The sequence below is a fragment of the Nakaseomyces bracarensis genome, assembly GCF_045282275.1.
Source record: "Nakaseomyces bracarensis strain CBM3 chromosome Unknown Scaff8_0, whole genome shotgun sequence".
Lineage (NCBI taxonomy): Eukaryota > Fungi > Ascomycota > Saccharomycetes > Saccharomycetales > Saccharomycetaceae > Nakaseomyces > Nakaseomyces bracarensis.
Window position 1 is genome coordinate 707122 of NW_027263969.1, and position 27627 is coordinate 734748.

A 27627-nucleotide genomic window follows, 5' to 3' on the forward strand; every position below is an offset into this window, starting at 1 on the left:
CACATACACACAATAAAATCAAAGAAGGATGCCTACTAATTCTATTAAACTATTAGCACCAGATGTCCACAGAGGTCTAGCAGAGCTAGTAGCCAAGAGATTAGGAATCGAGCTAACGGAGAGTAAAATCAAGCGTGATCCAAGCAATGAGGTGTCATTTTCCATCGGTGAGAGTGTTCGTGATCAAGACATATTTATCATCACTCAGATCGGCTCTGGTACTGTCAATGACAGAGTCATCGAACTACTGATCATGATCAACGCCTCCAAGACCGCGTCCGCCAGACGCATCACTGCCATCATTCCTAACTTCCCTTACGCCAGACAGGACAGAAAGGACAAGTCCAGGGCTCCCATCACCGCAAAGCTGATGGCAGACATGTTGACCACCGCCGGTTGTGACCACGTGATCACCATGGACTTGCATGCCTCCCAGATCCAGGGTTTCTTCGATGTCCCAGTGGACAACCTGTATGCCGAGCCAAGTGTGGTACGCTACATCAAGGAGAACGTCAAGTACGAGGACGCCATCATCATCTCCCCGGACGCCGGTGGTGCCAAGCGTGCCGCTACGCTGGCCGACAGACTGGACCTGAACTTCGCGCTGATCCACAAGGAGAGAGCCCGCGCTAACGAAGTCAGCAGAATGGTTCTCGTCGGTGACGTCACCGATAAGATCTGTATCATCGTCGACGATATGGCCGACACGTGCGGTACGCTGGCCAAAGCCGCCGAGGTGTTGTTGGACAACGGCCACGCGAAGTCCGTCATCGCCATTGTCACGCACGGTGTTCTCTCGGGGAACGCGATCAAGAACATCAACGAGTCCCGTTTGGACAGAGTCGTGTGCACCAACACAGTGCCCTTCGAGGAGAAGATGCCTCTATGTCCAAAACTAGACGTCATCGACATCAGTAGTGTTCTGGCTGAGAGTATCCGTCGTCTACATAACGGTGAAAGTATATCCTACTTGTTCAAGAACTATCCACTCTGAAAGTAATTTCCTCTCCCCTTTTTTTTATGTTGCACCTCCATTTCCAACCCTCCCGTTTTTGTTTATTTATTTATTTCTACATACACCCCGCACAAATTACATAAAATTAAACGAATATAGAAAAGAACTAAATATATAGAAAAGAACTAATATAGAAAAGAACTAAAATATAAAAAAACCCAAACACCTCTTAGCATGAAGCAAGTATTTATTTTAGGTTGTGCGATTTAAAGTTTTAGAAAGAACAATGGAAGCGGCATTGTGCCAAAGAGGGTTTTGTTTTAAAAGTCCTCTAGTATCTGTATCTCTATTTTGGTTTCTTTAAACCCTTTGTCTCTATAATTACAATTAATTTATACTACACTTTCGTCCTCGTCCTTCCCCCCTCTCCCTCTCTCTCTCTTGTTTACGTAAGCTTATTGTTATTGATATCAATGGGCTACTCCCCTTTCCCCTTCCCATTCTACTTTTTAAACCCTTTTTATTATTTGGATTTGGATTTGGACTTGTCTCACTCTCTTTTTTCTTTTAGAGAGTGGAGACAATATCTTTTTATCCGAGTCCATGGAAATCCTCTCTCTCTCTCTTTCTCTCTAACCCCGCACTTTGTCTTTCTTTTTTTTTTCCATCCTTATGGAGGTGTATGGGTGTTTATCTTCTCTTCTCTTCTCTTGCTTCCCCCCCGGGAATTACAGTTCTATGACGTACAAAGGTACGGAACTATAAATCCACAGTCAAAGTTTTCCTTCTTATGCAGATGCAAGAACGTCACTGGGTAGGGCAAAATAAAGTACACAAGAGTATTTGTTAGGAGAGAGGACGGTTGTAGGTGTAATGTAGAGGTACGCGTACGGTACCCTTAATTTCAAAGTTTCTGAAGGCTAAGGGGGAGGCCTCTTCACTTTTTTAAATTAGTTTTTAGAGATACGCGGGTGTCTGTGCCAAGTGGCTGTTACCGAAAGGAACAACCAATACAAACCTTCGAAGGGAGGAAATTTCGAACATACTTTAATGAGAGAGGCAAGAAGACACATAGAAAGAAACCAGAATATGGAAGCAACAGTTAGAAGTGGGCGTAGAGAACTCTGATGAGAGAAGACACATGATGGAAACAACACAGAAAGGCAAGTGGGAAAACAAAAAATTCGAAGAATTAAAATAAAACAAAAAAAAAAAAGAATTTAAAGTTTTCAATATTTAACAAATCCACAGAAATGGATGTAGAAAGAAGGAAACCTCAGATGGTACCGCGAATAATAAATAACTTAAAGAGAGAGAGAGAGAGATAGAGAAGATAACCAAACCAAAAAAAAAGGTATATCATGCCACACACTGCCCTGTAAGTCTTACGATAGGGTATCACTATATATGAAAAAAACTATATATAAACTTGATTTCATTGGTAAGTGGACTCTTCGAAAGTCTTTTTATACTTGTTTGAAATAAACTATAAACAAATAAGATAAAACAAAAACTGATCTTTTTTTTTTTTTAAATAAAGAACACTATAAAGATAAAGAAAACCAGACATAAATAACAACAATAATAATAATAATGGGTTTAGATAATATATTTGAAAGATCTGTTCAGGATCCATGTTGTCTTTTTGAAGATGATATTCCGTACTACGATACGTTTAAGGATGAGGAAGAGGAAGAGGATAGTCTTAAGGACATGACTGGTGTTGATCTGTATGAGTTGAGGAAGTACAACTCTGTTCCGGTAATACCTATGATGCAGCAGTCTTCTCAGATATCACTACAGCAGTCTCAGTTGCAACTGCAGCAGCAGAGCCGCCGCAATAGTAGGTATGGGTTGGACTGGTATGCCAATTGCCATGGCTGTGATAATAACACCCATTGCAACAGAAGTTCTACTAACAACAGTAACAGCAACAACAGTAGCTGCGAGCATGCGCGTAGTAGGTCGGCCAAAAACTCTATATGCTACACTTACAGTGGTAGATCTCTTGACCAGTCGCGGTCAAGGTCTCAGTCGGTGGTTGCTATACCGTCTCACCTGCTAAGTATAGAGAAGTACATAACCTCTGAGCTAGATACAAATATAGTGCCTAAATTGCAAGGTAAAAAACCTCTACTGGCCTCTGGCTCATCTTCAGGTTCATCTTCCAGTGAGTTCGCTAGACCACCTCCAAAGAGAAGGACTTCTTCTTTTAAACTATCGTTAGCAAGCTCTTTCTCTCCATAACAAAAAAAGAAAAAAAAAATCTACTATCTTCACTCAACACTTCCTGCTTTTCTTTCTCACCTCTTTTTAAACAGTTGGTATTAATTTTTTTCACTTTAACTTAACTCGGAACATATTTGATTAACTTCGTTTCCACCATAATATTCTAATTTTCATTCATATTATTATTAATGCTTTAAAAAAAAAACGCATGTGGAGAACGTTTTATTTCTCCCATCTTATTTATATTCTATCCTAATTTAAATCAATAATCAATGCATCGTCGTTTTCTTTTCTCTAACATGAGATAACAATAAAATAACAACAACTACAAATTTACTCTTCTATTATCGCCAATTGAATATGGCACACTTATTAATAAAAATTTTTTATCTGTTTCCTCTCTATTCCTACTCAGAATTTTTTTGTAACAAATAAAACTTGCTATTCTACTTGAAATTATTATTCAATATTAGCATTTAATCTCTTATATATAGGTATATATGTATTTTCTAACTTTATTTAATATATTATACTATCAGTCTTGGTGGGTCTCACAGCAATTGTTCACGTAATGTCATGACGAAATGTGTACCTAAATCGATATTGCTCTCATCATACAGTTACAGTTAGCTAAGCTAGCATTTTGAATATGTTTAAAATACTTAAAACTGCTAATTGTGCCAGCACACGGTTTAGCTTTTCCTTTCTTTTTTCTTTACTTAGTCGATGCCTTTGCTCGTGATTGCTTCTTGAAAAAAAAAAAAATAAAAAAAAAATTAATGGAAATTGTAAATTTCAAGCCAAATTTATACATTGTAATCAATGTTTTAGCTAAAAAATACACCATTAGCACATCTTAGAGAGCTGCTGATGCCTTTAATTCTGAGATAATAAAAGCACTTCAAATTTAAATAGTTATTTCTGAGCATAAAATACTAAAATACTTTTTTCAGCGAAGCAAGAACTAAGAATATAAATTTATTTTATTTGATTCGGATGAAATATTTGACAGACTGTGTGCGTTAATAAGGAAGTTAGACAGGAAATATAATTTAATTAAACAAAGTTTTGCCTTTCATAGACTTTTGCATAATTGTTACACTCTAACGAACGAGAACAAGAATAATTTTTACGTATTAATAAGAAGATATTTATTGAATGGGCGAACAAATTGAACTAAATGAAGCTGAATTAGCTATATTGGCAGACCTGGAAGATGCTGAGGAGATGGAATTACAATTTCACCAGGAAGGTGATGAGATTATGAAGATAGACCATGATAAGGACTTACCTCTTGCTCCAGAGCATGCCTGTGCCTACTGTGGTATTGACTCACCTATTAGTGTTATCAAATGTAACTCATGCAGTAAATGGTTTTGCAATTCCAAGCATGGTACAGTTAACTCGCACATAATAAATCATCTAATCTTATCGCATCATAACTCTGTGTCTTTACATCCAGATTCAGATTTGGGTGATACTGTTCTGGAATGCTACAACTGTGGATGTAAGAACGTATTTGTGTTGGGTTTTGTCTCTGCCAAGACAGAGGCTGTTGTCGTTCTGCTCTGTAGAATACCATGTGCACAAACAAAGAATGCAAACTGGGATACTGATCAGTGGCAGCCACTGATTGAAGATAAACAGTTTTTGTCCTGGGTTGCTGAACCTGCCTCGGAAGAAGAAGTTAAACTAAAGGCGAAACTAATCACTCCAAGTCAGATCAATAAATTAGAGGCTAAATGGCGTTCCAACAAGTATGCTACTATGAATGATATCTATGCTGAAGGAAAGAAAACATCTGATGATATTCTTGGCGGACTCGGCGAAGAGGAGGAAGCAATCCCTCCATTATTACTGAGGTATCAGGATGCATACGAGTACCAAAGATCATACGGTCCTTTGATCAAGTTAGAAGCTGATTATGATAAGCAGCTGAAGGAATCACAGGCATTAGAACATATTAGTGTTGAGTGGTCACTGGCTCTTAATAATAGACATTTAGCTTCATTTGCATTGTCAACTTTTGAGTCCAGCGAGTTGAAGGTAGCTGTTGGTGATGAAATGGTTCTAAGATATTCTGGTATTCAACACGATGATTGGGAGGGTAGTGGTTTCATTGTGAGACTACCTAATAGTTTTAAAGACATGTTTACTCTTGAATTAAGACCAAACAAGATCCCTCCTCCTACAAATCTCACAACAGGCTTTACAGCTGAGTTTATATGGAAGGGAACATCCTATGACAGGATGCAGGATGCCCTGAAAAAATTTGCTGTTGACAAAAAATCAATTTCGGGTTACTTGTATTATAAAATCTTGGGTCACCAAGTTGTTGATGTTCATTTCGACGTTCCAATGCCCAGTGAGCTTTCTCTACCAGGATATACAAAGCTAAATAGCTCACAATCGAAGGCTGTTGAGCATGTCCTACAAAGACCGTTATCTTTAATTCAAGGTCCACCAGGTACAGGTAAAACGGTGACATCTGCTTCGATTGTGTATCACTTGTCAAAGATTCGTAAGGATAGAATTTTGGTTTGTGCACCTTCAAATATTGCCGTTGATCATTTAGCCGCAAAGTTAAGAGACCTAGGTCTAAAGGTAGTTAGGCTAACTGCTAAGAGTAGAGAAGATGTCGAAAGTTCTGTATCTAACCTGGCTCTTCATAACTTAGTTGCTAGAGGCGCCAAGGGTGAGCTAAAGAAGTTATTGAAACTAAAGGAAGAAGCAGGTGAGCTGTCAGCAAAAGATACTAGGAAGTTTATAGATTTAGTCAGAAAAACGGAGAGAAATATTCTTGAACAAGCTGATGTTGTTTGTTGTACTTGTGTTGGTGCTGGTGATAGAAGACTAGAAATGAAATTTAGAACTGTGCTAATCGATGAAAGTACCCAGGCATCTGAACCAGAATGTTTGATTCCTATTGTTAAAGGTGCAAAACAGGTTGTTCTTGTTGGTGATCATCAACAATTAGGTCCAGTCATCCTAGAAAGAAAGGCTAGTGATGCTGGCCTAAAGCAATCTTTATTCGAACGTTTGATTTCTTTGGGTCATGTTCCAATTCGATTAGAGGTTCAATACCGTATGAATCCATTCTTAAGTGAATTCCCAAGTAATATGTTTTATGAAGGTAGTTTGCAAAATGGTGTTACAGAGGAACAAAGAACTCTTGCTAATAGCACATTCCCTTGGCCTATTAGTGGAATACCGATGATGTTTTGGGCGAACTATGGTACTGAAGAGATGTCGGCGAATGGTACATCATACTTGAATAGAACTGAAGCCATGAACTGTGAAAGGATTATCACAAGATTATTCCGTGATGGTATTAAACCTGAACAGATTGGTGTCATTACCCCCTATGAGGGTCAACGTGCCTATGTATTGCAATATATGCAGATGAACGGTGCTATGGATAAAGAGTTATATTCCAATGTTGAAGTGGCTTCTGTTGATGCCTTCCAAGGTCGTGAAAAAGATTTCATTATTTTGTCCTGCGTACGTGCCAATGAACAACAGGTTATTGGGTTTTTGAGGGACCCACGTCGTCTAAATGTGGGTTTAACTCGTGCTAGATACGGTTTGATTATTTTAGGTAATCCTAGATCCTTGGCGAGAAACACGCTATGGAACCACTTGCTTCTTCATTTCAGACAAAAGGGTTGTTTGGTAGAAGGTGTCTTGGAAAACCTCCAAGTTTGTACTGTTCCACTGACTAGACCACAGCAAAAGAAGCACCGTACTAATGACTTCAACTACAACTTTGGTGTAGATATGGAAAATATTCCTAATAATGATGGTGACACTCAAAGTCTGTTATCTTTTGGTGGACAAACAGGAAACTTCAATAATTTGTTTAACAATGACTCTGAATTTAATAGTTACTTGAACAATGAGTATTGGAACTATAGTAAAGCTGGAAACATGGCAAATCCTTCTACCGATCATGCTCAAGAAGATAACATGTTTTCCCAAAATCACCAATTTTTGAATTCCAACTTTGCTCAAGAACTGGAAAGAGAACATGAGAGTGTTACTGCAACTCTAAAATCACTAGAATTCTAGTAGTGTTTTATGTAATGGTGTCTAATATAATAACTCATAAAGTTTAAAAAATTGTACTTAATAGTATATCACTGACATGCATAAGAAGTGCGATTAAAAATGTAGTTTTTTAATAATAATATCTATACGTTCACATGCTGGCAAATAAATACAGATCATATATATAGGGTATGGGGAAGAGAATAAAGACTCTATTCTCCACATTCTTTACTCTCTATTTTTTAGTAGCTTGCGGTAAAAAGGAATGACTTTATTTATTAATCAAGATCACTAGAAAACAAAAAAAAAGGCATTTAAATATGTACCTCTTTAATTTTACTAACAAATAAAAGTAAATCCTAAATTGCTCTAGTTTTATTTTTCTGCTGTCATAATAAATCATAATAAATGAGTGGAGTGAGAATTTATCAAAACCAATTAATTTAAACAAGTATTTTATTTTTAATTTTTTAAAAAAAAAGATATAACATGGCAACCAAAGTTCAAACCGCCCTAAATACCATCGCCATAAAAAGAGCTAAATGTTATAGGGAAACATTTTACTTAGTTAGAGTTTCTCAGAAGCATTGTAGTTCCTCTGCACATTTTTACGACTGAACATTATAGTAAACAGTTTTGTTTGGTTTTTATAGATATCTCTTTTTTTTTTTATCTCTATCTATTTTTAGTTTTGGTATTTTATTTTTAATAATTTAGTTTACGTTTTTGTATTTTATCTTAATTTATTTTTTTTTGATTTACATTTTTTATTTTTGTATGGTTTAAACACTCTATGTTCAGTTTTCTTATTTCTATAGTAATTGAAAAATATTAAAATATCTTTTCAAAAATCAGTTATTTCATTGAGAACATCTCTGGAGCCTCACCTTCTGGGCCGATGTACTTGGAGTCTCTCCATGGGCCAATGTCAGACAAGTACAACCCACCAGTGGCTTCGTCAACTTCAGACTTACCACCGAACTTAACCGGCAAGTTTTCAGCAGGGATTTGTTTTAGAAGTTCACTTTGGTAAGAGGAACCAAGGATAAAGATCTTGGAAACGGTGACAGGGTCCAAGAAAGGCTTGAACAGTCTGAAAGCAGTAGAGAACCCGAAAGGAGCATTGATCAAGTAAAACTTACCCATACGTTCTGGGTAGTAGTTCTGACTGATGTAGGAGGCCTCTCTAACGTAACCTAGAACACTGTATGCACTGGAGATGGAGATACCCTTAAGGTCCATAACAGTACAGGAGGTTTCGACCAAGTATCCCGCAGCCCTGGAGCAAGCTGGCAATCTGTAATTCACAACAGACTCGTACTCCCAGACCAAGTTCTTCAACATACGTTCCTGGCTCGTGATCTTCTCCATCTCAGTCAAATTGACTGCACCTAACTCTTCAAAGTACACAGGACGACCCTCCTTGTCAGTCTTGTGGTAGTACTGTGGGTAGTACTTCGCAACCAGAGGCTTCTCGTCATAGTGGAAATCCTTCATGATAGTGTTAGCACCGTACTCTTTCCTCCACTTCTCACAGTTAACAAACATCTCCTTAGCCAACGCAACATCAAACTTACGCGCACGCAAAAACCTCAACAGAGTGCTGTCGTCCAACCTCTCACTAAATCCAGCTCCTTCAAGCTCCTTACGCAACTCCGCCAAAGCAGCCTCTTGCTCAGCAGTAGTGTTGCCTGGAGTACCGGCCAGTCCAGCAGGACACTTCTGTGGATACGATTCCAACAATTCCTTCTCCTGTGCAGTAACCATTATATATCTCTCAATTTCGGTGGTTCCCTTATCCTCCTGAAGTCCCTCGAAACCAAATAGATCAACAAAAGAAGTTAAATGGGCTTTTCAATTGATTTTTCATTGATTTTTTTTTTCATCCACGAAAAAAAAAGAAAGAAAAGAAATAAACCGATGAGATCATTCTATACGTAAATTTCGCGTTCTCTTCTTGCGGTTTCACGAAATTTGCGTTTTATAGCGATTTAAAGAGATCTTACAGAGGTTTGATAATTTATATTTGGGCGGCTAGCTTCAGTTATGGAAGTGGGGGAAGTCACAGCGAAGAGATCTTAAAACCATGGCTATGAACTTTGATTTTGGTGGTGGTAGTCTGTTGTTTGGTGATGTGGGTGTGGAGCAAAGTGTTGGGCAAGGTGTTGGGCAAGGCGATGGCCAGGGCCAAGGCCCTGGCCTCGGTCCTGGCCCTGATGCCAGTGCTAAGACAAGCGCTAATGCCAGTATTAGCTATAGCTATGACGGTTTGAGGTTTGTGAGTAGTGATGGTAACTCTGTGGTGCTGGAGAAGAAGGATAGAGGTGTGGAGGAACCTGGTCTTGGGTATTCCACCGCGCATAAGAAGGCGAGTCTTTGGGCTAGTGACGAAGGGTATGGGATGAACATTTCCGCGATGATGGATAGGATCGAGTCAACGTCGAGCTCTAGAGAATCTGATACTAGTAATGTTGCCGATGATGCACGGTCTCCAGCCCATGGTAGAACAGGACAGTCGCAATCACAACTATGGGTAGAAAAATGGAGGCCGTCAAAGTTTCTCGATTTGGTTGGAAACGAGAAGAATAACCGCCGAATCCTGAGGTGGCTGCGGCAGTGGTCTCCTGCTGTATTCAAAGAAGAGGTAGACTCTGAAGCCGAGAACGGTGGTGCCGAGAATGAGAATTATGACCCGCTCCATAGACCTTTCAAGAGGATCTTAATGCTGAATGGGCCTCCTGGTATTGGTAAGACCTCAGTGGCTCATGTAGTAGCAAAGCAGGCTGGGTATCGAGTTGCAGAGATTAACGCGAGTGATGAAAGGGCAGGTTCCCTTGTACGCGACAAAGTTCACAATACTCTTTTTAACCACAGCTTTCTCGGTGGTGCGGTTTGCCTGGTCGCAGATGAAATTGATGGTAGTGTGGAGAGTGGCTTCATTAAGGTATTGATCGATATAATTAATAATGACAAGAGAGCAACTGAACAATATATGTTCAGGAGGAACGACAAGTCTAATAGAAAATCTGCTAATAAGAAAAACAGAGCTCGCTTATTGCTACGGCCAATTATTGTTATCTGTAATAATCTATATGCACCAGCATTGGAAAAATTGAGGCCGCTATGTGAGATTGTTACTTTGAGAAAACCCAGCGATAATTCGATCAGAGAAAGGTTATTGCATATTTCCTCGAAGGAAGATATAAATCTCAGTATAAAGTCTATCAATGAACTTATAGATCTTTCAGAAGGTGATATCCGTAATTGTATAAATAATCTTCAGTTCCAATCAAGAGAAACAAAATCGAAAGGTGCTAAGGATAAAGACTTAAATGATGTCAGTGGCCTGAAAGATATGTCTTTATCGTGGTTTAAAATCGTTAATGAAATATTTAGGAAAGACCCACATAAAAATAATAAGGAGCAATTCTTGCAGTTGGCGAAAAAAATTGAGAAAGTCGATAATTATGATAGAGTTGTCAGTGGTTGTCACACGTTATTCCCATACGTCAAGTACTCCGATATTGGTTTGAATAAACCGTCGGCAATAGCAGACTGGTTGTTTTTCCACGAGCAGATGTTCAAATCAATGTTTGAACATAATGGTGAATTACTTAGATATTCAGCTATAGTTCCCATGGTATTCCATCAGAAATTTGGTGACATTAGTAATAAGGACGACCAAAGAATCAAAAATTCTGACTTTGAGCAGAGAGAGGCCAAAAAGGTGACAGAGAGCATAGCTGATCTCATTATGAAAAAGATTTCTACACATGCACCAATTTTAGCTAGTAATATCAAGAAAAAACACTTGGTGTTTGAGGTTTTACCATACCTTGACAACATGATCTCATCAGATATCTCTAAAGTTAAAGACATTAAAAGGAAACAGACTATGCTTAAAACAATGCTGGATTTGATGGATGTATTTCAACTTGAGTTCTTAGAGACCAGAAATGAAGTATATGGCTCCAAGAATATTTTGATTGTAGAACCACCTATTTCAAAAGTCGTACTGTTGGAAGAGAAGAGAATTAATGAAGTTTTGACAAAGAGACCTCCTAATTTGAACCTGCTACTTGCTAAAAAAGAGGAAATCAAAGTTAAAAAGAGACATTTTGAACAAATCGAAAAGAACAAAAATGTCTCCTCTAATGAAGGCCCCCAAAATAAGAAGCAGAAAGTAACAATCGAAAGTATGTCAACTCCAAAAGAGCACTCTGTCGACGTTCTGAAATCTCAATACGGTGTTATTAAGAGTAACCTAGATAATGAAAAGACAAGTGTAAATAACCAAACTGAGGTCAAAATATGGGTGAAATATAAAGAAGGTTTCTCCAATGCTGTACGAAAGAAGGTTACTTGGGAAACTTTATGGACATAAGTTTGAAAAACGAAACTTCTATTGCATATCTAATTATAGAGCTGAGGTAAAATAAAATAAAACCTAGTTTACATTGATTATAGATTTATCATTAAGTATTTTTATAGAGAATAAGATCATAACTATCATTTAGTATTTTTATAGAGAATAGGATCATAACTATCATTTAGTATATTCATAGAGAATAGGATCGTAACTATCATTCGTAACTATCATAAACGTATTCTGACTTGATATTTTCATTCCATGATATTTCATCATAATTTCGCTTCTTCAGGCTTGTTTTTTTCGCAGATTACCGCAATGAAGAAGACCTTTAAGAAGCTTTGATGATTTAGAGGGGGGTCATATTCAATAGCTTTGACATCAACCTTAAACAGTTCATATAAAGGATCAGACTTATTTTTCACTCGCTAACTATAAACTGTCACAATTATACATTATTATAAGAGTAGTATGGGTCAAAAGGCTAGCAAGGTTCATATAACTGAGACTGATAGAGCGATACTACAAATAAAACGTTCAAAGGATGAAATACATAGGTATACGAAAAGGACGAACAATTTGATTGATACTGAAAGGTCCAGGTTAAAACTGCTCATAAAAGAAAATCCAAAGACATATAAGAAGGATGTCAGAGTACGATTACTCCTGAAAAAGATCCATTATCAAGAACACCTTCTTCAGCAGGCTTCTGATCAACTCATAAATCTAGAGAATATGGTCTCTACTTTAGAGTTTAAGATGGTCGAGAGTCAGTTTATGGAAGGTCTAAAAAATGGTAACGATTTACTGAAAAAGCTAAACGCCGAATTCAAAGATGTTGATAAAGTAATAGATGATGTACATGAGCAAATAGCGTACCAAAATGAGATAGACGAGGCTCTAAGCAACAGTGTTGTTGGAACAAGCAATTTTGAAGATGAAATCGATAAAGAACTGGAAAGTCTCGACAAGGAAATCAACCCAAGCCCAGAACTTCCATCTACAAATGGTCTACCATCTCTCAAAGACAAGGAAGGTGAAGTGGCAGATGAGGCTCATAAAGAGAAAGAGCAGAACCGTGTGGAGGAACCGTTATTAGCATCATAATCATTTGTATATTCTATCATTCATTTCTTATTTAACAATTTCTAATATCCATAGACTTACACTCATTATTATTCGGTTAATCAATCTTAATTTCGTCACATATACTAAATCATACATCGAAATTTTAACTAACTAACCTTTTTTAATGTTGTTGTGAGTGTATTATTTAGTATGTTACTATATTGGAGTCAACATCCCAACAAATTAGTATGGTTTCGTGGTCTAGTTGGTTATGGCATCTGCTTAACACGCAGAACGTCCCCAGTTCGATCCTGGGCGAAATCATTTATTTGTTTTTTTCATATTTTTTGCTACACGTCTTTCTGTGGCATTACAATCACAATATAATATTTATGATCAATTTGACTATTGAGTCTTGAATTTCATTCAGATAATTGTGAGTCTAAGTCTCAATAGACTATTGGATAGAAAAAATTAAGGTAAAGAATTTTTAGAGTTTATTAAATTTTTAAAATGAAATCTATAATAAGTACATGTCTATAAAAAGGAAAGATAAATATGTTTTGGTTGTGAGAGATCGTAACAATGTGATAGCTAAGTTTACCACTTCAACAAGTCATCCTTAGCGTACAAGTAGTCATCAAAGATGAATTCTACCTCGTCAGTTTCTGGGTTGTAACCACCGACTCTGATAGATTCGTGGTTCTTGACAATGATATCACAGCCCTTTTCCTTTAGGAAATCAGCGTCAAAAGTTGTGGCGATACCAATGATCTTACAACCAGCAGCCTTACCGGCAGCAATACCAGCTGGAGCATCTTCGAAAACGACAACCTTGGACTTAGATGGTTCTTCCTTGTTGATTGGGAAACCTAGACCTTCTCTACCCTTGATGTATGGCTCTGGGAATGGTTTACCTTGCTTGACATCGTTAGCTGTAATGAAGTATTCAGGTCTTTCAATGTTCAAGATCTTGAACCACTTTTGGGCCATATCTCTAGTACCGGAAGTAGCGACAGCCCATTTTTCCTTTGGCAACTTGTTCAAGTCTGTACATAGCTTAACGGCACCTGGGACCTCGATAGAATGTTCACCATACTTTTCTGGAATTTCACCTTCTAGTTTGTTAACGTATTCTTCATCAGCGAAGTCTGGAGCAAACTTAGCGATAGCATCGAAAGTTCTCCATCCGTGAGAAGTGTGGATAACATGTTCAGCATCGAAGTATGGCTTGTCCTTACCGAAATCTCTCCAGAAAGCAGCAATTGCTGGTTGAGAAATTATGATAGTACCATCAACATCGAACAAAGCGGCATTGACTTTCAAAGAAACTGGAGATTGAGACATTATTGTTTATTTAGTTTTTGTAGTGTTTGTTTGTTATAGGAATAATATTTGTCTTGAATACAGATACTATTGTTTGATGGTTTTTTTATTTATTCTTTAATATAAGAAAATTAGAAACAAGGTGAATACTAAAATATTGAATTGTATCATCCTTTATATACCTTTTCAACTTCATTAATCAAAACTATGATTCAGGTATTGATTGACTATAATAAACACCCCAAAAAAAAGAAAGAAACGAATAACGTCATTAAGCATTGTGGGTTAAAAAAATTAATTGCTTTTTCAACGTTCCCTACAGTATTTTCTGAAAGATCTACGTTTTTTTCTAGAAAAAGAAAGAAAAAAAGAAATTATTTGTGCCATTGTTTACAAATGAGAATTGCTTTTTTTCATAATTCATATCTTAAAAATAAAGAAAAAAAGCAATATTGTATAATATTAATGCTAGGTAGTGGGGAAGTATGGTGAGTTAATCATTGCTTTTTTTTAATGTATAGAATAGTAAAAAGAAATTAATTTGTATAATAAAAAAGAAATGTTTATTTTGTTTTCTTTGATTGACACCCCCACAGCGAGTTGGAATGTTCATCTGAATTCTATAGAGTTATGTAAGTTTTTATTTTTGGTTTAATATAGTTAAGCTGCTGCTTTAACAGTTTCTGAGTAATTTTGATAATCAGTGTAACCCTTAGCGTCTTGAGTATAGAATGTGCTTCTATCATAGCTGTTTAGCTTCAAACCCTTCTCCAGACGGTCAACCAAGTCAGGAGTGGAGATAAAGAATCTACCGTAGGAGATCAATGTTCTCTTGTCACTTACAACATCCTTAGTGACTTCTGGGTGGATAGCGTAGTTACCGGATTTGATGATGATACCCTTCCAGATGGAGTAGAAGAAGTCATTAGTGACGGTGTTATCTTCACTACCTTCTTCGTCCTCAACCTTACCTGGGTCCATGAATCTAGGTTCGATCAGGTGAATGTAAGCAATTCTCTTACCTTCCTTAGCACGTTTCTCTAGCTCACCAGCTAGGTAAGCAAATTGGGCAATTTGGTTAGGGTTAGAACTACCAGCTAGATTACCGAACACCATAAATGGAGCAAATCTAATAGCAACACGCTCAGCACCGATAGCGTCGATTAAAGCATCGACCACCTCTAGAGTAAAACGAGCTCTGTTTTCAATGCTGCCACCGTATTTATCAGTTCTCTTGTTAGCATTCACATCTAAGAATTGAGATAATAGGAAACCACTACCAGAATGGATTTCAACACCATCAGCACCAGCGTCAACAGCATTCTTGGCAGCCTTAACATAGTCATCGACGTATTGCTTGATGTCTTCTTGGCTTAAACCAACAAGTGGGTTCTTTGCCTTTTCAGCTACCTCCTTAGTGCCTTCGTCAGTGTAATCATCAGTTGTTGGACCCTCGAACTTCAAACCATCTCTTGCTAGATCAACAGGGTTTGCTAGTCTACCCAAGGCCCATAATTGGACAAAGACATACGATTTCTTTTCATGGATACCTTCAAAGATCTTCTTCCAGGACTTGATTTGTTCATCGGACCAAATACCTGGAGCATAGTCGTAACCACCAGCTCTAGCAGAAATGAAGGTACTCTCAGTAACAATCAAAGTACCAGGTCTTTGGGCTCTCTGCTTATAATAATCATAAGTCAGATCAGCATTTGGAACATTACCAGGTGCCTTAGCTCTGAAACGAGTCAGAGGACCCATAACTGCACGATGTTTAAGTTCCATGTTACCAACCTTAATAGGTTTCAACAGGTTAGTGTCCTTGAAAGACACTGGTTCAAATTTGTTATTCTCATATAAAGCCATTTTGTAGTTTGTTAGTGTATTTTTGTTAATTGAACTTTGTTAATATATAATTATATTTGGTTCTTGTTCTTTTATGTATATTTAGTATTGAGAAGAAAGAAAGTTTGTTGTAAACCTTATGAATTGTTCACTCTTTTATAAGTTTAAGATTGGAGTTTATAATAGTCGATGCTTTGTTATGTAATTGATATCTCCATTGTGTGAGTTTCAAATGATAGCTTTCATTAACATTGATTTTTGATTTCACTTTCTATAGTTTTAGATGTTAGCAAGCCAACAAAGAATATTTTTATCTTTACATAAAACATAATTCAAATATAAATTAGAGATTGATAGATCCTATTGATAGATCTCAAACTCAATTGACAGAATTCTTAAGAACCGTACAAAAAAATATTAATTTATCTCCTGAGTTCTTCCCAGGAAGCCACAGTATTGAATTATACGTAAGCATTTCAGTTACGAAATGGAAATAGAGATCAATATATACAAAGATTAATGATTTCAGCCCGTAAAGAAAGGAGCTTCTATGACGACCGGAGAGCTGGTCTACTCAGTTGCCCTATTTTGATGTTGTCTCTTTTTTGCAACATATGAGATGTAAAGATTTAGATACGAAATAATAAAAAAACACCGATATTTTGAAGTACCGATTTAGTACAAGACCTTCATTTTCATAAACATTTTTTTTGATTTCAGCCCATAGTAACAATACATCATTAATATTTTGATAGGACCCTTTTCACCTCGAGGCAAGTTAATCTCGAGGACCAAAAATTTTCACGCCGCACGGTGTTTTCCAAGCCCAAAGATAATTAATTAAAATATGACGTCATTTTTAAATAAAGATAGGGACAAGTCTATTTAGCATTGTTCTAGGGAAGAGCGATCTTCATCTTATTTGGCTTGTTGGAAACTGTTTTAGGAAACACTTACCTAATGAGTTTGATGATTCTATTTTTCTTTTTTTGCTATTTTACTAAGTTGAACGTGTATTGACACATGCTGATGCTATTCCATGAGTATTGACTATTTAGTATACTTTGTAGAAGGGAAAATATATATGAAAAAATATTCAACGAGACGTGTTAAAATATACTTTATTCTAGGGGAGGGTTTTCTTATTCTATTTTAAAGTAGTATTATTTCTATTTTTTATGTTTAAAGAAATGCGGTTTTTAACTATTTAGTCTTCTGTTTTTTGTTCTTCTTCCCGTTTTTCAGAACATCCAACGCGTCCTTCATCTCATAACCGATTATGTTGTTGTGACCTCTTTTCTTCACCAGACTATCAGCTAAGTTTACTAGGCCACCGGTCAGATAGCTTCTTCTCAAATCTTTTCTGATTGGCATACGCAGGAGATTGTTTAATTCAGCTCTAATGGCCTTAGCTTCATCTTTACCCATCGCTTTATTTAGTTTTTTGTTCTTGTTCTTGGCCAATATTATATCCTTTTCCTCGTCTTCTGAATCGATATCAATCCCGAGTTCGTCAGCTGCGTTTCTTAGCCAGTTGTCGTCCTTCTTTAGCGACTTGGATGCGATTTCGTGGTCAGCTAACTCACTAGCAAGCGTGCTCCTATCTTTCAATTGTTGTAGAATATCCATTTCAATAGGTAGAAGGGGAACTGTTTGCTGCCACTTCTTCTTGTAACCCCGATTTGATTGCTCTGATTTAGATGCTAGAATCCGTCTTAATTTACGTAAGGGACCCATAGACTCCTGGGGAGAACATATCATTACGGCAACACCTTCATTTTCACCTCTTGCTGTTCTACCTGATCTGTGGATATACATGTCGGCGGAACGTGGTAGATGGTAATGTATAACGTGTTTGATGCCCTTGATATCTAGACCTCTGGCAGCAACATCACTAGCAATTAGTACAGTAGGCTTACCAATGTGGTTGTTTTTTTGAGCCATTGCTTCGAACTTCTCCAGGTTTTTTAGACGGTTCTTCTGAGTCATAGACGAATGGATTTGAAAACTGTTGATTCCCAGGTTGATCAAAAATACATTCAACTTCTTAACAGAATCAATAGCGTTACAGAATATTAATGTTGTACCAGGGTACATTGTCACGAAATAATAACAGTACAAATCACGCTCTAGTGGAGCACATTCGATTAGAGACTCCTTAATTTGGGAACTTATCTTGTCATTAGGGTTAGCATCAAGTAACAATGGCTTTGATTTGAAATGCACCTTTTTCATCAGATGTTTTAATACAGCCTCCATTTCCGACTCATCCTCGTTACCCTTTTTCTTCCAGGAACCGCTTGCTAATTTATCAAATAGTTCTGTTGAGAAAGTAGCTGAGAAGATCATGGTTTGCCAATGTGTCTTGATATGTTGAGCTCTACGTTGGACACTCAAGTGTTTCAGAATCTTTTCAAATTCATCGAAATGTCCGTCCTGTAATAATCTATCAGCTTCATCTAAAACGAGGATATCTGTCTTGGCAAAACGTTTGACTAAGGGAGGATTTTTCTCCAGCAATTCCAAGAAACGACCAGGTGTAGCCACCACGATTCTACCACCACCATCATACTTCAACAATCTTTCTTGTTTTTGAATAGAAAGACCACCTGTGAGAGATAAAATCATATAAGGATTCTTCTTCATTAGCAGTTCACACACTAACGTCAGATGCTTGGTAACCTGCTGGGCAAGCTCTCTCGTTGGTGTGAATATGATACCGTTGGTCTGACTTTTGTCCTTACAAGCCACCATTTTCTCGATGATAGGTATACCATACGCTAGTGTTTTACCCGAACCAGTAGAGGCCTTACCCATGATATCTTCACCTTTCAAGGCTGGCGGTATAGCCATTCTCTGAATATTCGTCATATTCTGAAACCCTAAACGAGATAGACCATTGACTGTAGTCATTGACAAATCAACCGTCTCTGTCCACCCAGGCAAATCCACAGACACATCCTCCAAATCCATATCCATAGCACTGAACACATTAGCCTTCAAATCATCATCGTCTCCTTGTTCTTCCTCTTGTTCTTCAGCAGCGTCTTCTTTACGCTCTTGGTCTTTACTCACAGCACTATCATCATCGTTAGCTTTGTCCTCATCACTGTCACTACCTTCGTCACTGCCATCTTCCATAGCATCAAAATCCGGGAAATCATCACTCTCTTCCTCACCTTCCTCTCTAACATTGTCCTCATTCGCAATGAACTGAACTTGTCCGTCAACCACTCTAACTCCAACACCATCAATCTCCTCCAGCCCATAGAACCCTCCAAAATCATCCAGAGTATCCGGAATATCAACCTTCTTCCACCTCAAATCCTTATCAGTAACTATCTTCCCCATTTTTTTACCAGTGCCCGTTATTAACAGTTATTCTGAATCCGGTATGTATTACTGTACAACGAAATGTACTTGTAATATATAAGAACAATTATAAACATAATATTTTATAACTATATAGCAGCTCATCGCATCGCATCGCATAATAAAATTTTTCAAAAATTTTTCAATTTCTTCAATTTGCACAGAAACAGCCGTAGCAAAGACTGAAATTTATAGCCAAAATGCGATGAGCATCGCATATTTCAAAAGGTTTAGAGTTCTTTAGTCTCAATAGTTCTTCTTGGGTTTGCTGTTTGAAAGGATGGCTGACTGTTGGTGCATTTGGTGAGCATGTTGTCTAGGAGGAGTAGGAGCATTACCGGGAGCCAGAAAGTTGTGCCGAAGATCAAGCCGTCGAAGGCCCGCAAAGTGATCAGACGGTTCCATTTCTTGATCAATAAGCGGGCTCTGTTGAACCGGCTGCTTGCGATCGGTGAGAAGTTCCGGGACAACGATGAGGAGTTCAATGGACGGTTAATTGACGGGTACCTTTCTTCTCGAGGGCTGCGCGGTGCGTATAGGCAAGGGTATGGGATGGAAGGAGCCAGTGAGAAGAAAGCGGTGGAGGAGCAACTACTGAGGCTGAACTCTGCGGAGCATGGACCTGTGGCAGGTGAGCAACTTATGGTTTGCCTTGGTTATATACAGCGCGAGATCACGGAAGGCGGGTTACAGAACTACCAGCTGGCGAGTACAGTTGGCCAGGACAAGTCCCGGGGTGGGGACTCGTCGAAGCTGCTGGTTAAGTGGTTGGGGGAGTTGGGTTACGAGCAGAAGAAACCGTTGCGGGCGCTGGAGATCGGTAGTCTCAGTGAGACCAATTACATATCCACGAGCAAGATATTCGACCACGTCGAGCGCATTGACCTGAACAGCAACGCACGAGGGATAATACGACAGGATTTCATGAAGAGGCCGCTGCCACAGGGAGATGCCGACAGGTTTAACCTCATCAGTTGCTCCTTGGTGCTGAACTTCGTAAATACACCGCAGGAAAGAGGCCAGATGTGCCAGTTGTTCTCGAAGTTCCTCCTACACTCTAGTGACGTCCCATCATACGTCTTCATCGTCCTCCCACTGCCGTGCGTCTCGAACTCCCGTTATACCACCACAGACCACTTCAACAAGCTCATGAACTTCCTCGGGTACACAACCGTGCGCGACCACAGCTCTCACAAACTGTTCTACTGCCTGTTAGAGTTCACTGGGAAGCCCACCGACAAGGCCAAGGGCCAGCCCACAGGCCAGCCCGGTAAGAAATTCGCAAAGAAAAAGGAGATAAACCCTGGCCCAGGTAGAAACAACTTTGCAATACTACTGTGATTGCGATAAATACTACCAGAGTACTATATATAAACTCGATAATAACAATACTTTAATAATACCATATGTTGCACGTGTATTATCGTATAACACTATGTTAGTGATACTTTTAATTTTTTTTTTGGGAGGGCGCTCTTCGAACTTTGAAATGAATTTCAAGACGTAGGAAAGGTAATAAATAAGGTATTCGAAGGACTGGAGGGGATGAGCATAACTCAGAATAAGGCTTAATAAGCACGAGTTATATTGCAGTAATTCTACTTAAGAAGGGGGAATTTGTAAAATAGTTTGGGAGAAGAAAGCAGGGGAAAGAAAAAAACGAATTTTTTAGCTTTATTTTTGGGTTGGTGTTTTATTTTGGTATTGACTTTTTGAAGCAGAAAGGATACGGTACTGATATATCCTACCATTGATAGATCTTGATAACTAGGACCTAATTTTTTTTTTTTTTTCGTTTCGTTTTCTTGATACAAAGCGATGTCTGATAATACAAATAATAACAATAATAGTAATAGAGATGCGTCTATGATAGATGTTTCGGATGTGAATGCTGGGATTACTAAGGCTAATGATCCTTTGAGTTATAGTTTCTCACAGATGAATGTTGATAGTGCGAATGAGCTCGAACCGCAGTTGACCACTAGACATAGGTCTCGTTCCACTTTAATCTTTGATGACGACGATGAGATTCCGCCTTACTCTAAGCACGAGGAACATTACTCCGGGACGTTATCCGATTTTGATGGAGAGGAGAATAGTAGTGTTACGAGTAGTATAGATAGTGGAGATAACGGTTCTGACGCCAATATGATGTTTGATAATACAGATGCTACTACGGAGAGTACTATGGAGAACAAGAGCCAAGCGGACTCAAATTCTAGCCAGGTACAAGACCAGGGACAAGGAATCGATCCACAACCAAGAGATGGTAGGGCTAGTAACATGGTCCCTGTGGATATCACATGGCAACAAGGAGGTAGCAAAGTTTACGTTACGGGGTCCTTCACTGGATGGAGGAAAATGATAGGTCTCGTCCCAATGCCAGACCAGCCGGATATCCTGCACGTGAAGTTACAATTACCACCTGGTACACATAGATTTAGATTCATTGTTGATAATGAACTAAGGTTTAGTGACTTCCTTCCAACTGCTACGGATCAGATGGGTAATTTCGTGAATTATCTGGAAGTAGCACCACCTGACCAACCAGAAGATATTGCTAAGACTAGGAGAGGATCTGATTCTGGTGAACAAGCACAAGGCGATGATAGAAAACAGCCAATGAGTGCAAGATCTAGAATTGCATTGGAAATTGAAAGGGAGCCAGATGACTTGGGTAACGGATACAGCAGATTCCACGATACTACGCCATTAAAACCTAATTTAGAATATACTCAGGATATTCCTGCTGTTTTCACGGATCCAAATGTTATGGAACAATACTACTTGACTTTAGATCAACAGAAGAATAACCATCAAAATATGGCCTGGTTAACACCACCACAGTTACCACCACATCTTGAGAATGTTATTCTGAATAGTTACTCTAGTACCCAAGGTGAATCTTCGAATGAGAATAACTCTGGTGCACTCCCTATTCCAAATCATGTGATTCTGAATCACTTGGCAACCAGTAGTATTAAACATAATACTCTATGTGTAGCTTCTATTGTCAGATATAAGAGGAAATATGTTACGCAAATATTGTACGCACCATTACAATAGATCTCACAGCCTCTTCTTAACCACCATTCTGATGTTTCTTCGCTTCGACTCTAATCTATGATATATATATATTTTTTTTTCTTTATTCCTAACACTTTTCTTATAGAGTAAGTATTTTAATGTTTCATTTATGATGTCTTTTGGAGACTTATGTCTCCTCTTGTATACCCCCGCTAAAAAATTTCATAGAGCGTTTTATAAATAATTTTAAACTATTTAAATATATGGTAAAAGATATATAAAAAAAATCGGAAATAAAATACAAAGTTCTTAATAGGACATTTTTCCATTTTTGAAAGAAAAGTGGTATAAATTACGAGGGGTCACTTATCTTTATCGTTATTGGGTCTCGCTTAAAAACCGTTAGATTGCATAGCAGTGTTCATCAACATCAATGGTTCTCCATCTCTATTCTCGGATGTCTTCGCCTTACCAGCAAACTCTTCAGTTAGCTTTTCGATAGCTTGGGTTTGCTCCTTCTTAATAGAGATCTCATAAGGCTTGATATAGTCTTCCAAGGAATTCAACCAGGCAACTTCAAGGACGTAGTCGTACTTCAACAAGTTGTATGCGGTGTATAATAGAGCAACAAAGGCTTCTTTGTTACCGGTATCAACGAAGTAAGATAAAAGATCATGGACAACCTTAGTATCTTGAGAAATAGCAGCAGTTTCGATAGTCTCCTTCCATAATCTTTGTTCCTTTAGAATGTCCAGAGCCTTTGCCCATTTCTTGTTTCTACGGTACAACAAAGCAGCAATCTTCTTGAAAAAGATTAGTTCATGTTTCTCAAGTCTAGAGGCCAATTCTAATTGGTCAAACTTGTCGTAAGAGTCAACAGCACTTTGTAGGGCCTTGTAGTCCTCCTCTTCGATCATTAAATCGTGGTAAGCCTTGTTAACAACGGAGTTGTTCTTTGGCAAAACGTTAATCAAGAATGGCTTGATCAATGGTAGATTATCAGATTGAGCAAATATCTTCACAGTTCTTGGGATATCCAATCTTGGAGTTAGTACCGATAGCAAATCGATTAATAGAGATGGGTGCTCCTTAACATAAAAGTTAATAGCCTTGTAGTAAATTTCCAAGTTAGCGACCTTAACAATTATATCCTTGAAGTAAGCGTGGTCAAAGTTCTCAGTTGATTTTTCGATCATAGTCAATGCAGCATTATCCCATTCATCGTAGTGAGCATATAAGAACACCAATTCATTCCAAAGATGAGCATCTTCAGCAGCCTTGATCACCTTAGGAATATTAATTCTAGACCAGAACAATTTGATATGGTCATAAGTCTTGGAAGTATCATATTTAGCATAGAGGATAGCTAACTCAGTAAACATACCCATGTGAGCTCTTTCCAAACCTAAACCAGCTTCAAATAATGAAATCAATTCATCGAAGTAACCATTAGATTCATACTTCTCAACTAGCTCATCTAATTCTTCAGCATGGACAATCAAATTCAAACCACAGATTTGAGCAAGTCTAAATTCCTTCTTGTCAATACAAGCGTTATTGACAAGCTTCCAGACCTTAATGTTTGAAGCCTTTCTAGCGGTATCGACAGCGGTTTGGTAATCGTCAAGGTAAACTAAGGTGGAGGCAAGTTTAGAGTAGTTGGAAATACTGGAGTAACATAGCTTAGCAGCTTTGTAGTTCTTACTTTCTAACAATTTGTCACCAACATCTTCTAAGTTGGCAGAGTTGGAGCCACTCAACAAGTTTTCGATTTCGTGTATCTTATCCAACTGAGCGTAAGCCAAGACCAAAGAGCCGTCAATCTTAGAAGCCTTCAATGTTTCTCTAGCCATTAACAAGTAAGGAATTAGCTCCTCGAATTTGCCAGCTTGTTCGGCTAAGTCGATAACATTCTCATAGTTGGATGGATCGTTAGCTTTGATGTAAGACTCGATAGCATCTGGAATACGCAAACCATCTAGTTGAGCAGTACCTAACTGAGACCATAACTCTGAAGTGTTGATCTTATCAGCATAAGTCATACCTCTATCCAAAGACATGACGTCTTCGATCAAAACCTTCAATGCCTTTGAGTGCATTTCGTGTTTGTCGTAGATTTCAAAGGCTTCCTCGTTTAGACCATGCTCGACACATAATGGTGCAATTTCATCTGCATCATAGTTTTCTAGCTTTTCGATGTAACCAGAAACCTTAGTTGGTTCATACTTGATAGCAGACAATAGAAGCAAACCTTGCAAAGCAGTGTTGTCGTTGAAAGGGGATGGTTCCAAGATGATCTTTTCTAATAGTTCGATCAACTCTAGCTTCAAGCCGTTTGTCATGAAAGCTTGGACTGTCAAAGAAACTGGTTCAGGGTCCTTTAATTCAGGGATACCGACAGAAATAACGGAGTCGATTAATTGGCGTCTGTGTATGTTTTCAGAGTCCAATACTTGATTCCATAATTCTGGGTCAGAACGTTTTAGCAAATATCTGGCTTGGTATTTGTACATGGTGTTCTCATTGGTGATTCTGATCAAGTCAGCATCATTAGAACCCTTATCGTAAGCAATATAAGCCAGGTATGGGTCTCTCTTTTCACAGTAACGACCGACATCTAAAGTGTCATACTTATCGTTTTCCTTCAAGAATTTCTCAGGAGAGTTATTGGAATCGATGTAGATTTTAGCCAAAGCGTTATAAACAGCTTGTTCTTGAGAACCTTGTTGCAATGTTTGCTCTAAGTATGGCAATAGCAATTTTAGTCTGTTTCTCTTTTCAACTTCTTCAGTCAATTCGTTAATTGGAACCTGACCCAAAACAGACTGCAATAAGTCCTGGATAAACTTCTCGTCACAGTCCATATCTAGCAAAGCACCAACTACTTGAGGAGTCTTACTTGGGTTAACTTGAGTGACATATGTTTCAACATACTTCAAGTTTTGAGATTTGTAGAGGTACAAAATCAGTTCATGAACGAAGTTGTAACGGTCACAAACAATAACCAAAGGTAGTTGGTCTTCCAAATTAGCCTCCTTCAAAAAGTTCTTGACTCTTTCTGGGTCATAAACATTGTTGTCTCTAACGATTCTCTCAATTTCTTTGTATTGATTCATCTTGGCAGCAGCTTCAATGTACTTGTAAACAACATCCTTGTCTTCAGTTAGGTTGACCAAAGAAGCTAGGTAGTAGTAAAGACCTTCAGTGGCTCTGTATTCTTCGAAAAGTTTGATCAATGTGTTGGAACCAATCAAATCAGAGTACTTGGTAGCAACCTGGACAACGATCTGTATATTTCCTTGTAGGTTATCATCCATCAACGCTCTTAGACAAGCTAAAGATTGTTCTACATTCAACTTACCAAAGTAACTGATCAACCAATCAACTGGTAGACTGCTTGTGTGAACAATACATCTCTTGGTATCCTTTAGGTCAGTATAGTTCTCCAAAGCTCTTTGGTACAAGCCAGCTTTCTCAGCTAGAGAAGCAATAGTTGGCTTATCATAGTGAGAGAAAATGTTGTTACCCAAGATAGCATCAGCGACTTGTGGAGCATTCAATAAATTGACTTCAAGGACACGAGTCTGCAAATGACCTTGATCTGGGGTATCACCTTTCAAGGCATCCAATAGTAGAGAAGTACCTTGTTGAATGTGGTTTTGAGAGAAGAATAGATCAGCCAATTTTTCGATATCAACTTGACCGGCAGTCTCTGGATTCTGTAATAGGTTGATGGCGAACTCGGAGGCTCTATCAGGAGAAGTTCTTATCAATTGAGACAGCAAGACCAAGAAATTTGGTTGGTAGCTGACCTTTTGACAGTATGGGATGATCTTTTCGAACTGTTGTAGTTCAGCCAGAGTAGAGATAACCTTAGCATGGGCATTGGCTCTCAAGTAACAGGCTAGAGCTAGAGTGTTATCGAATGGCTTAACGATATCACCTAATTCTTCAGAGCATTCCAGCTTGTCTTCTTTCAACCATTTCTCGAATAGTTGCTTTCTGTCTTGTTGTAGGACTGGTCTAGCCAATTCGATAGTTTCCTCCTTATTTAGCTTACCCTTGTCCAGCAAAGTGGAGAAGTACAACAAGATTGGAGAGATTGCACCAGGAGCGGCTTGCAAGTTCTTTAGTCTATTGATAGTGTTTTGGTTTCTCAACGAAGTGGAAGAAGCGGCGACCTTGGCAGCGTTTTGGTAGTCACCAGAGTTCAAGAGGGACTCGAATTGTTTGGTAAATAGGTCATCAGCGCCTGGTAAACCACCTCTGGTGGCCACTGTCAATGCTAGGGAGACATTAGCCAACTTGTTCAAGATATATGGGACGATTTGGGTAGTGTCCACTTCGACTGCAAGTACTTGACCCTTCTTGTTTATACAAGCAATACCGTTCTTGTTATTGTAGGAAGTGGAAGTGAAGACTGACTCGGCGGTGATTCTGTTAACGAACAAGTTGGTACCGGTTTCCAATTCATATAGGTGGATGAAACCGTATTTTGTTAGGATGTAGACGATACCGTACTTCTCTGAGACCTGTACGGACAATGGGAAGTCATTAGTTGCATCAGGAGGGAAGAAGATGTCAGCTGTCTTCTTTTGGTATTGAATTGGTAAGGAGCTGTCATGGTCGATCTCGATGATTCTCAATTCACCGTTACCTGTCTGGACGTTTCTGTTACCTGTAACAAAGACCTGTACTGGAGAGGCACCGTTGCCCTCGAGTAAAATCTTGGTGAAGACGGCGACGTGACCGTCGATAGCCTGGGAGATGTTACGTTGTTTCGAGTACAATTGGATCTTACCAGCGATTCTGCCGTTCTCCTGCAGGATACCCACCACGGCGAACCAGTCCTCTTTCTCGTTGGAGATGAAGTTAATGATCTGGGTGTTGTTCAAGGAGGCGTGTCTCTGAGTCAATTGCTGTGGTTTGGCGGTGACGTTACCGTCGAACACGGAACAAGTGAGCACGGAGCGCGCGGTGACGAAACCCAAGGTCTGTTCAGTAAGCCACTTCCAGAAGATAACTGGCTCGTCCAAAGTAAAAGACTTCAGCTTCGCCTTCGTCTCCAGGTTGAAGATCTGCACGATGGTACCATTGGCTCTCACGGATATCACGTTCTGGGAAGGGTGCATAATAGCGGAGTCACCGCCCATATTCTTACGTGTCACTTGGTTACCACCAGCTAGGTCTACGATGGCAACAGAGTTGTTGCCATCAATGGTCTCTCTTACGGTAACGTAGTGATCACTTTCAAAAGTAGTAGATCTGAAGTCCAGGGACTGCGGCGAAATCCCGAGCGCCGTCAGATCTGTCAGTTCAGTGAACTCAATAGGCAGATCACTCATTTATTCTTTTTTTTTATTTATTTCTGTTCTTTTTGTTGGTTCGT

General features: G+C 38.6%; 12 protein-coding genes across 12 annotated transcripts; 7 read left to right on the forward strand and 5 right to left on the reverse strand.

Moving 5' to 3' along the window:
* Positions 1-28: 28 nt before the first annotated feature.
* PRS3 (ribose phosphate diphosphokinase subunit PRS3) lies at positions 29-994 on the forward strand (the record flags this gene model as incomplete). The annotated part of the gene is made up of 1 exon (XM_071052335.1): positions 29-994. The coding sequence occupies one exon, from the start codon at positions 29-31 to the stop codon at positions 992-994; it is 966 nt and encodes a 321-aa protein (XP_070906956.1).
* A 1554-nt stretch (positions 995-2548) lies between these two features.
* ISF1 (Isf1p) lies at positions 2549-3202 on the forward strand (the record flags this gene model as incomplete). Its single annotated transcript, XM_071052336.1, has 1 exon — positions 2549-3202. The coding sequence occupies one exon, from the start codon at positions 2549-2551 to the stop codon at positions 3200-3202; it is 654 nt and encodes a 217-aa protein (XP_070906957.1).
* Positions 3203-4342: 1140 nt separating this feature from the next.
* Positions 4343-7252, forward strand: NAM7 (ATP-dependent RNA helicase NAM7; the record flags this gene model as incomplete). The annotated part of the gene is made up of 1 exon (XM_071052337.1): positions 4343-7252. The coding sequence occupies one exon, from the start codon at positions 4343-4345 to the stop codon at positions 7250-7252; it is 2910 nt and encodes a 969-aa protein (XP_070906958.1).
* An 834-nt stretch (positions 7253-8086) lies between these two features.
* Positions 8087-8998, reverse strand: SEC14 (phosphatidylinositol/phosphatidylcholine transfer protein SEC14; the record flags this gene model as incomplete). The annotated part of the gene is made up of 1 exon (XM_071052338.1): positions 8087-8998. One exon carries the CDS (start codon positions 8996-8998, stop codon positions 8087-8089), a length of 912 nt encoding a protein of 303 aa, XP_070906959.1.
* A 319-nt stretch (positions 8999-9317) lies between these two features.
* Positions 9318-11615, forward strand: CTF18 (Ctf18p; the record flags this gene model as incomplete). Its single annotated transcript, XM_071052339.1, has 1 exon — positions 9318-11615. One exon carries the CDS (start codon positions 9318-9320, stop codon positions 11613-11615), a length of 2298 nt encoding a protein of 765 aa, XP_070906960.1.
* Positions 11616-12071: 456 nt separating this feature from the next.
* Positions 12072-12707, forward strand: VPS20 (ESCRT-III subunit protein VPS20; the record flags this gene model as incomplete). The annotated part of the gene is made up of 1 exon (XM_071052340.1): positions 12072-12707. The coding sequence occupies one exon, from the start codon at positions 12072-12074 to the stop codon at positions 12705-12707; it is 636 nt and encodes a 211-aa protein (XP_070906961.1).
* A 561-nt stretch (positions 12708-13268) lies between these two features.
* Positions 13269-14015, reverse strand: RNJ42_02176 (HAD family hydrolase; the record flags this gene model as incomplete). Its single annotated transcript, XM_071052341.1, has 1 exon — positions 13269-14015. The coding sequence occupies one exon, from the start codon at positions 14013-14015 to the stop codon at positions 13269-13271; it is 747 nt and encodes a 248-aa protein (XP_070906962.1).
* Positions 14016-14654: 639 nt separating this feature from the next.
* On the reverse strand, positions 14655-15860 carry RNJ42_02177 (alkene reductase; the record flags this gene model as incomplete). Its single annotated transcript, XM_071052342.1, has 1 exon — positions 14655-15860. One exon carries the CDS (start codon positions 15858-15860, stop codon positions 14655-14657), a length of 1206 nt encoding a protein of 401 aa, XP_070906963.1.
* A 1182-nt stretch (positions 15861-17042) lies between these two features.
* On the reverse strand, positions 17043-19190 carry MAK5 (ATP-dependent RNA helicase; the record flags this gene model as incomplete). Its single annotated transcript, XM_071052343.1, has 1 exon — positions 17043-19190. One exon carries the CDS (start codon positions 19188-19190, stop codon positions 17043-17045), a length of 2148 nt encoding a protein of 715 aa, XP_070906964.1.
* Positions 19191-19520: 330 nt separating this feature from the next.
* Positions 19521-20552, forward strand: BMT2 (25S rRNA (adenine2142-N1)-methyltransferase; the record flags this gene model as incomplete). Its single annotated transcript, XM_071052344.1, has 1 exon — positions 19521-20552. One exon carries the CDS (start codon positions 19521-19523, stop codon positions 20550-20552), a length of 1032 nt encoding a protein of 343 aa, XP_070906965.1.
* Positions 20553-21029: 477 nt separating this feature from the next.
* RNJ42_02180 (protein kinase subunit beta) lies at positions 21030-22277 on the forward strand (the record flags this gene model as incomplete). The annotated part of the gene is made up of 1 exon (XM_071052345.1): positions 21030-22277. The coding sequence occupies one exon, from the start codon at positions 21030-21032 to the stop codon at positions 22275-22277; it is 1248 nt and encodes a 415-aa protein (XP_070906966.1).
* A 353-nt stretch (positions 22278-22630) lies between these two features.
* CHC1 (clathrin heavy chain) lies at positions 22631-27583 on the reverse strand (the record flags this gene model as incomplete). The annotated part of the gene is made up of 1 exon (XM_071052346.1): positions 22631-27583. The coding sequence occupies one exon, from the start codon at positions 27581-27583 to the stop codon at positions 22631-22633; it is 4953 nt and encodes a 1650-aa protein (XP_070906967.1).
* Between the last annotated feature and the right edge of the window lie 44 nt (positions 27584-27627).